The 9,375-nt window shown below is 31.1% G+C and overlaps 1 protein-coding gene across 13 annotated transcripts; it reads right to left on the reverse strand.

Moving 5' to 3' along the window:
• Window positions 1-2,656: 2,656 nt before the first annotated feature.
• LOC111902325 (uncharacterized) lies at window positions 2,657-7,122 on the reverse strand. Of its 13 annotated transcripts, none has more exons than XR_008231896.1 (9): window positions 6,306-7,121; window positions 5,875-6,166; window positions 5,633-5,764; window positions 5,380-5,443; window positions 5,132-5,200; window positions 4,937-5,040; window positions 4,760-4,818; window positions 3,143-3,415; window positions 2,657-2,971 (listed from the first exon to the last, which is right to left on the reverse strand). XR_008231896.1 is itself a non-coding variant. In XM_023898171.3 (9 exons), exons 3-9 carry the CDS (start codon window positions 5,458-5,460, stop codon window positions 2,873-2,875), a joined length of 387 nt encoding a protein of 128 aa, XP_023753939.1. In that variant the 5' UTR covers window positions 5,461-5,764; window positions 5,875-6,166; window positions 6,306-7,120; the 3' UTR covers window positions 2,657-2,872. The 13 variants fall into 13 exon arrangements, 10 of the variants coding, with proteins under 10 accessions (XP_023753939.1, XP_023753938.1, XP_023753937.1 ...); XM_023898171.3 differs by having other exon boundaries at window positions 2,657-2,902; window positions 3,143-3,178; window positions 3,385-3,415; ... (1 more) ...; window positions 5,380-5,764; window positions 6,306-7,120; XM_023898170.3 differs by having other exon boundaries at window positions 3,143-3,178; window positions 3,385-3,415; window positions 4,960-5,040; window positions 5,380-5,764; window positions 6,306-7,120.
• Window positions 7,123-9,375: the final 2,253 nt, after the last annotated feature.

Below are 9,375 nucleotides of genomic sequence, written 5' to 3' on the forward strand. Positions count from 1 at the left end.
TAATTTTTATAAAATATCTTTAAATTTATATAAAATGTGTATTTTATATAAATTTTGTTCATAACTCTTGGAATTTAGCTTATAAATATATAGTTAATGTTTAGATATCAAAATTAAGACTTTAAACTATTTTAGAGTTTCATAACTTTTATTTAAGTTAGAAATAATGTTTGTAATTTATTTTTGTCAGTTTATTGACATTTCTATGTAGTGGTTTCAAGATTCAAGCTAAATTGAGGAATCAAGTATATTAGTCATAGTTTCAACTTTGAGTTAAGTTCCTATAAGACTCTGACCTAATTTCTACTTCTATGACAAGTGCATGATGTGTCTACATGAATGTACAAAGATGTTAGAGTCAATGAATGACCTGAATTAGGATAATTGTTACTGTTAAAGTAGTTTAGAATCCAAATATCAATGTGAAATCTAATTACACTAGCCTTCGATTCTACTTGTTTACAAGTTTCTAGTAGGTTATAATTTAGCTTCTAGATACTAAAGCTAGCATGTGTCGTGCCTATACGTACAACTAATTTTATTCAAGTCTAGAACCGACTTGAATTTTGACGGTTGTCACAATCTCCCCCAGTTGAAAGAATTTTGCCCCGAAATTCAATTACTGTTGTATTCAATTAGAAATTAGACGAATACAAGTGTTTAGTTAGAGAGGGGTCAACTTGAAGAACCTTTTGATAATATTGGATTAATTCCTCAAGGGAGAGCTAAATCATGCAGCTTTAATCAAGTTAGTGTTTCCCCGATTCGGGTTCTACAGTCTAGATTGTAGGAAATTAGGATCATGGAAATCATGATCCAACCATGGCGATCTAGCCGAAAAGATATCTAGTTAGATATTTTCTAACTTAAAAGTGCGTTACAAGTTTTTCTGAAGCACCAACTACATTGAGTGCTACGTCTGCATAAATCCTTATGTCGCATTGTAAATCAGCACTAAGTGTAAAATTGCCGCCTAATAAAGAAGAGATTAGGGACTAATTGCTCACTTCTGGGTTGGCTACTAAATCTCGAAAAGATATATTCCGAAATGGAAAGTCGTAGCATGAATGAAAGAGAAGAAATCGAGAGTAAGTTCCTAAAGATATGTACTAAGGATAGGCAACGATGTTTTGGTGCATGTCAAATGTAAAGACTATCCAGGTGTAGTCCACACAATAAATTACGAAATGACCAAGGATCTTTGAGGCTATATATACTACTACAATTACTCTTAATATACTAAAACCACATTCAAAGAATATATATATTTAGAGATTCATTGTTGCAAATGGAGGCAATGAAAGTTTATGATAAATTAAGTCACATTATCTAGATAGCATTATGAACGGTTAGAAATGTTAAGAAATCACATTGTTATCAAAATGTGTAATAATTCCATAAGAATGATGATACATGTGTGGTGATCAAACGAAGTAGTAAAATAATAAAGGGATTAATTAAGGTTAAAGGTTTAAGTCGTCAATAAGGGAATTTATACAAAAATATTTAGATTACTCTTTTGAAAAATTGTCTAATTGTTTACGTCAAGGCACATACAAGTTTATGAGGAGTCAAAGTATTTATGAAAACAAATTTGAGATTTTAGGAACTCACTGGAAATTGCAAAGTAGAATGCTATATTTAGAAATGTATAAAAATGTCGATCATTAAAAATAGTACATTCTTAATTTAGTAATTCTACAAAAAAACATTTATTTGAGGGATATGTAATCGTAACATTTAAAACTTTTTATGTTTTTAAAGAATGGAAGAAACATAAGAAACATATCCTTCATAAATATTTTCCGGATATAGAAAAATGATAAATATAAGGATAGTCACTTTGTGTATTAATTGTAAGGGAAAGACAATGAAAATTGCACTATTTATGAAATTTCTATATTTTGAACAAAAGAACAATGAAAATAAGGATTATTCATTTACGATATATTTTAGAATAAAAACAAAATGTATATGATAAAATGCATAGTTGAATATATCAAGGTTGACCAAATCAAAATTATTCTGCATGACTATACATGTATTAATTGCTCAAAACGAAAGGTAGACTTCTAGTATGTATGCATACGAATATGGTACCAAGGGAAGTAGATTAGACCAAAACAAATTTAGACCATACATTATGTTATTAATGTAGGTGTGTTAGATCTCAGATTAGATAGAGAACAAGAATTCAACTGCAGGGGAAAGAAAAGGATGGTAGTAGCAGCAATGATTGCTATTGTTAAAATTATAAGAACAACTAGTTAGGGTACCCTGCTCCGCAGGGTTCAGTTACGACCAAGGTTTTAGTCAATGACTACCCAGTGAAGACCATTTATTAAATGTTGTGTTTCTGCAACATGAACACCAAGTTTTTCTCAATATAAAATATAAATTGAATTCATGGAATGATCTATCTGATTTACTAACTATAAAAGATGAGAATTAAAAGTATATGATTGGAATTTTCAAGCATAAGTGCTTTCTAGTGAAGGTCAACTTTGGAAATTTTGAGGACCTGGTTATTAATTTCAAAACAACCCCCAGGGTATCATCGGGTGTTTTTGTAAAAAATGGACCAAAAAGACAGATTTGAGTTGTTTCCATCCTTATGAGGTTTTAAATGATCTAAAAGCACTAATGATCCATCATCTCCAACGAAATGAATAACACTTTGTATCAGTTGTAAATACAGCAGTAAACCCAAATAGTTATAGTTCCTGAAAATTAAAGTAAACTCTACTTTCAACAGCTATATGTAAACTTTAAATACCCTAAAATCCATTCAACAACTTCATGATTCACATATTTTAAACTAAAATAAATTAATGAAAAAAAAAACAAAAAAATGCACAAATCCATATCCATTTCATTTCCAACTCTTGTCATCACATATAACCTACAATGCAATTGATCATGAAGGTTAGGCTTTTTATGAGAAGTTCAACATCGGTTCATAACCGCCCTCCTGTAAGAATATTCAACTTATCAAACACGGAGTCGACAAATTCTTATGGAATTTAAAGCCCCAGTCATCGACAAATGATGTTTTTTTTTTACATTTTTTTCACAAATAGAGAGAGAGAGAGAGAGAGAGAGAGAGAGAGAGAGAGAGAGATGGAATATAATTAATACTTACATTAAAAAATCTTTGATAATGTCCTATCTTGAAGATCTACAAAGTAAAGCTTTCGGTTTATTGCATGTAGTAAGAATAAAACATAATTTCCATCTAAAGAAGACGATGACTTTTGAAGAATGTCAACTATGTCTATCTCTGATTGATCAATTTTGAGATAGATATTGTAAAGCTGATGGAAGTCGACAGTTTTTATGATTAAGCAATGTATCAAAAATATTAACCTTGTGAAGAAACCTTACAAATATCTTATAATTTCTGCAAGGTGGGTACCTGCAAAGAGTAATAACAATAACTAATAAGCTGTTATAAGATATTTGTAAGGTTTCTTAATTAAATTGTATTTTTCAGGTTTGGTCCAAGGGCAAAATAGTCATTTTCTTTACAACAACAGCAACCTAATGGTTAGCTTTAACGACCCAACAACCAACCAACTATGCAATATTGTAATTATGATTAAGAAACTTTAATTTGAAAAAAGATGGTTAAAAGTAAAAACGCAAATAAATTATAACATAAATTTATTATTAAAAAATAAACTTCAAATATAATTTAAATAATGATTCTGATAAGGATTGATCCGTTCCATTCCATAAGCAAATAAACAATTTTTTTCATTCCACTTGAAAGAACCATTTCCATTCCCTTCCTATTGAGAACGTGAAAATTGGTTTTTATTCGCATGAAATTGCAATCATTTGATAGATTTTTCAAAACACAAAGTTGTAATAAGATGAAATGAAAGTAAAATGATGTATTCTAATTAAAGCTAGAAATAAAGTAAGATGCAACTGCATCAAAGCATAAACATTTAACAGCTACACTTATAAAACAGGTCACATGTGAAATAAATGACAACATGTAATAGAAATGGTGGCCTTTAACATAAGACACACGTAATAGCAACATACTTTGCATTTAAGGCGAGGTATGTTGTTATTAAAAAATAAACTGTAGGTATAAGGACAACTTTATTGCGGGGGCAATTTGGTGATAATTGTAACAGAAAATGGACGGGCAATTTGGTCATAAATGGTATATAAAAACGCAATAAAACCAATAATTTGGTCAATCTACTATTTTTACAACGTAAAATTTGTACAAACAAAAACTATATATTGATCTATTATCATTTATTGAATAAGGCCTTTTAAAACCCAGAAACATGAAATTTGGTTAGAATTGCACCAAAACCAACAAACAGGAGCGGTTAGGTCATAAAAGGAAAAAAGTTTGGGTTTAAGCCTATTTTTTCTGAAAATTTAACAAATCATTTCTAATTCTTTTAAGACATTTAAAACAATCAAAAGTAGCCGACCTATATTTATCATTTAAAATCCAAATGAAACCATGTAATAGATTCATGAACACACAGACAAACAGTTTATTTATTAACCTTCTAGGAGAACTCTGCCTACAAAAATGCAAGTGAATTTTCCAACTTCAACCCAACTCCCTAAATATATATATATATATATATATATATATATATATATATATATATATATATATATATATATATATATATATATATATATATATATATTCAAAGATTACAATTACAATTAAAATAAATTGAAAGTAAATAATTTAAATGCAAACGATGAGTTTAATTACCTTAAGAAACAATCCCAACTCCATCTCCCTCCATGTTTCAAATGATGGTCATCTATTAGCTAATATTTTGTGAAACAAATAGAAGACATAAATAAAAATTAATTATTACAAATGAAAATATATAATTGTTTGATTTTGTAAATAAAAAAAACTCTATTAAAATCACATTGTTTATACATGTTAGGAGATTGAGCAATTACTGCAATTTCTTCCTCATATAAAACAAATGCTTGGGTGAAAAACTCATATGCAACTCGTTCCAAATCACAACTGTTCGCAGCCTGAAAATAGAAAAAAGTAAAAAATATCATATAATTGATGCAAAGGTTGAGGGTAGATTTGTCAAATGATCTCAACAGGTAATAAGTTTACCTCTACAGACTGTAAGTACAACCTCAATGCATTGGCAGGTGCTGGAACATATGAAAGTGCCTCAATTATCTGAAAATGAACCCAAGGTTAAATCCGTAAATATTTCCAGCTAATGAGTTCACAGCCTCTTTATGAGCCCTTAATACCAATTGTGTTGCACTGTTGTTTGTGTAAAGGATAAAAGCATACATCACTAACCTAATTTACAATGAAATTGTTAAATTTTGTAAAAGGATTGAATAACTTACTGCAATGTCACCACCCAAGTTCGAAATGCACCTAGAGTTTCTCCAGATGGGAGATATTCTTTTTCTGTGGGGTTGCAACATCTAATAAATCAAGTTAGGGGAATACATGTAACAGTTTCTTTTATATTTGAGATATTGTAACAAAATAAATATATGAACAAATGAACGAACATTACTAAATCTTTTTGTCATAATATTAGCATATATGCAATTTGAAACCCAAGGAAACCGAAAAAAATAAGTAACATTCGACCTCTCACTCTCCCACTATTTTTCCTCCCCAGTCGACCGTTGTTCCTCCCACATCCATCTTTGCTCTTCCCAGATGGATCCCGTTTGTTAGAATAGGTAAAGCGATTACCTATTGAGAATCCAACTGTTTTTCCTGAAAAAAATTTGGAAGACAAATTATAAAACCCAACAACATTCCTATGGTTAAATTTGTGATTATTTTCAATCCACATCTTAAAACCTAGAAATTTTGGGATGGGATACCTGGTGATTTCGGTGAAGATTCCAAGTTCGTTGAATCTGAGCTTGGGCTCTTGAAGCCAATTTTAGGATAGAGGTTGATTGTGTGTGCTTCGGACCGTGATGGAAGCAAAAACAAAACAGAAGTTCAAACATGTGCAAGTGAAATTGAATGAAGAAACCGTAGATATTTGCATCAAAAAGAAGATGATTTGCTTACCTGCAATTCTGGCAAAACCATTGCTTCCTCCACTCCCACACCTTAAGCCGATTGTGATGAACACTATCACAGTCGTATAGCATATTCCCACATTTGCTGGACAACGACGAAGCGAAGCATGTTTCAACAAATATTGCTTGTTTTACTTTTATCACAAACCATGAGGCAAAAAGAAAAAAATCAAACATGTAGGAACAAAACTAGAGTAACAAAACTGCAAGAACTAAGTATGGACCTGTTAAGTCGTCTGATGGTCTGATGGTTGCATAGACCGGTCCAATGGTGGTAAGAAGGAATCGTAAGATAGGCAGCAGTGGAGGGGTGGAGGATACTAGTAACAAAAATTTAGGTCCCAAAATTGCGACCAAAAATCAAAACCCTTGTTAATTTGGAGTATGGGATACATGAAAAAGTTGCGAATTGTAAAGATTATGGCAAAGTAACATGTTTGTAGCTCCAATTCGGGGATGCTCGCTCGACGCTAATAAACGAAACCTAGGTAAAAGAGATGGTAGATGAGGAGTGGAAGACAGAAGGATTGAGAGACATATACGGTGGAATTGAAATCACAGACAAGGATTGATAGAAAGAAGAAAGAGAGGAAGAGTCGATGGCTTTCACAAGCCGTAACGATGTCTTCTGGGCTCCACCAATCAATGGAGGAAGCCCTAATCACACGGTTGTAGAATATAGAGAAGATGGTGACGCCGATGGTAAATGGGTTGAGGGTTTTGTCGGTTTGATCCGACTCAGTTTAGAACAGAACGCAGAAAAAAACTGATCGGTGGTGGAAGGATCGGGAAGACACGTCTGAAGAAAACCTGAAAGTTGTGGAGGCCTCTACTTCTCCCAGTTACCGCTATAGATAAGGAAGAAACTGAAAGGATAGATTACCTACAGGTGGTGTGGGGATAAAATAACCGGCAAACCGCACTGTTCTAAGGACGGTCATATGTGAAACTGGGCACGATGACCAACATGTGGACAGGAGAAAAGAATATTTTCCATCCTTATACAAAAATTCTATAATCAAGAGACCATTTCTATCAAAAACTCGCAAGTTCACTATTTATCTTGCAACACAACTTTAATATATATATATATATATATATATATATATATATATATATATATATATATATATATATATATATATATATATATATAATAGATATATATATATATATATATATATATATATATATATATATATATAATAGATACAGGTAGATTTGAAACCAGGTTGAGATATATTTCAAACTTCAATATTTGATTTATGTTGATGATTAAATAGTCATGTTGAAGTTTTAAAGTGTTTCCTAAAAATTCATGAGTTATCTATTAAGTTAGACTTTGTTTATGAAAAAGAAGAAACATTAAAACTGGTAATTGAAAATCTGACAGTTTTGACTTTCTAGACTGGAGTCCAAGAAATGTTAAAATGGATAAGGCAAAGGCTCAACTTATTTAGAAGAATAATTGTACATTGTTGAAAGTGCATCACAGGAAGTTTAAAAGTGAACACTAAGTTTTACAATGCTTTAAATTTTATAAACTTTACAGATTATAAAACTAATTTGAAATAAAATAAACAAATAAGGTATGTTTTGAAATGTAGGCAATAGAGATGTTTTATAAACATATTTGAAGTAGAAAGTTGCAAATTTATCATATTGGATTTCAAGAAAACACATTTAAGTAAATTACAATGTCTAAATGAGAAAGTAGTCAAAAGAGTCAAAACAAAAGTGGTTTGAAAGATCCGATGAAGTTTTTACACATAATATGAATTTCAGTGTCATATGTTTAGGTTTTATCATAGGGTTTAAACACTTTTATAAAAGAAAGTGTTTTTAAGTTTTCGAAATGTAACAAAATCGTGACAATGTTTAAAATGATTTATATGCCTTGGAAAGAAAAAATAGCTATTGAAATATATTTGAAACGGAATTGGAATGGTAAGGTTCAGATAAACATTAGTTAAATTAACTTTTGAAGAAAAGTGCTCAGTTGAAGCCATTTAGCAAAAGTAAAATCGGTTGTTCTTAGCAAAAAAAATATAGCTTACATGGTTAGGAAAGGTCTAGTAAACCACTTCAATAGGTATTGTTTTCTCGAAATTAAGCTATTTTCTGAATACAAGTCAAAGCTAGTGGGACCATAAGTGTTATGCTTATATGATAATAATCATCATGATAGTGGGAGCATAAATGTTATGCTTGTAAGACATTATGCATCGTGTCCCATACGCTTCAGGTATAGGATCGATTGCAAATGCTATAATATATGACTAAGATAATTAAACAAATATCAAAGGACGATCCAAAGCTCGCTGAGGATTGGTCGTTTGTGAGTAGTTGGAAGTATGGTATTAGATGGACCATATCGACATTATTATGAATAGATAAGATTCTATTAAGAAAGATATTTCATATGGCAAATATGGAAATGTTTCCATATTGGGAGCTGATTATTAAGAATCTATGTCTAGATTATAAACTTTTATGCAAGAAGGATGTTCAAAGGAATGTACTTTGAGTGAGAGACATCATATCTATAGAATTGTTTCTGATAGAGATTGACCAAGTCTTGATGATTTTGAGCTATGACTTTACGAAAGGATCATTGCATAAAATGTTAGAATCTAGCATATTCTATAAGTGGCAAGAATTTGATATTCTTACACTTGTGATAAGGATTGGGAGTTGTGAAATGAGTATGATTGGAAATGTGTTCATTTGATCTGTTTCACAAAGTAAGGACCATAAGTAAATATTGTGTGCATGCTGAGAGCATGGGACAAGTGTAATAATAATTCAAGAAAGAAGTTGATTACCCGAAACAACAAATAATGAGTATCAATATGGTGATTAAATAAAATGTTTTATTTATACCCAGAGTTTGGGGCCATATGGGATTAGTATTATTCTTGTGTTTCACTTTGCATGTTTTGACTTCCTGAATAATTAAATTGGTTCAGAACAATCAAATTATTCGAACGGACCACAGTCGTTCATATGTTGGAAGTAAGTATGAATGAAGACTGTCGTGAATTGGTGTGTGGATTGTGTAGTGACAAAGAACATGGTTTGGCATACGGAATTAAAGCTTGCACAATTGAACATGGTGATTTGGGTGTTTAAGAGATATATTGAATGTATATGGTGTTACAAAAAAGATCTAGATCTAGACTACATAATTAATACACACTTACACATGCACTTCTACATCTCTCAAGCACACCTCTACAAGTGGACAAACCCACCTTATATAGAGGTGTTTACATGTCTCTCTCGTACTCTCAC

The sequence above is a fragment of the Lactuca sativa genome, chromosome 4 (genome assembly GCF_002870075.4).
Source record: "Lactuca sativa cultivar Salinas chromosome 4, Lsat_Salinas_v11, whole genome shotgun sequence".
Classification (NCBI taxonomy): domain Eukaryota; kingdom Viridiplantae; phylum Streptophyta; class Magnoliopsida; order Asterales; family Asteraceae; genus Lactuca; species Lactuca sativa.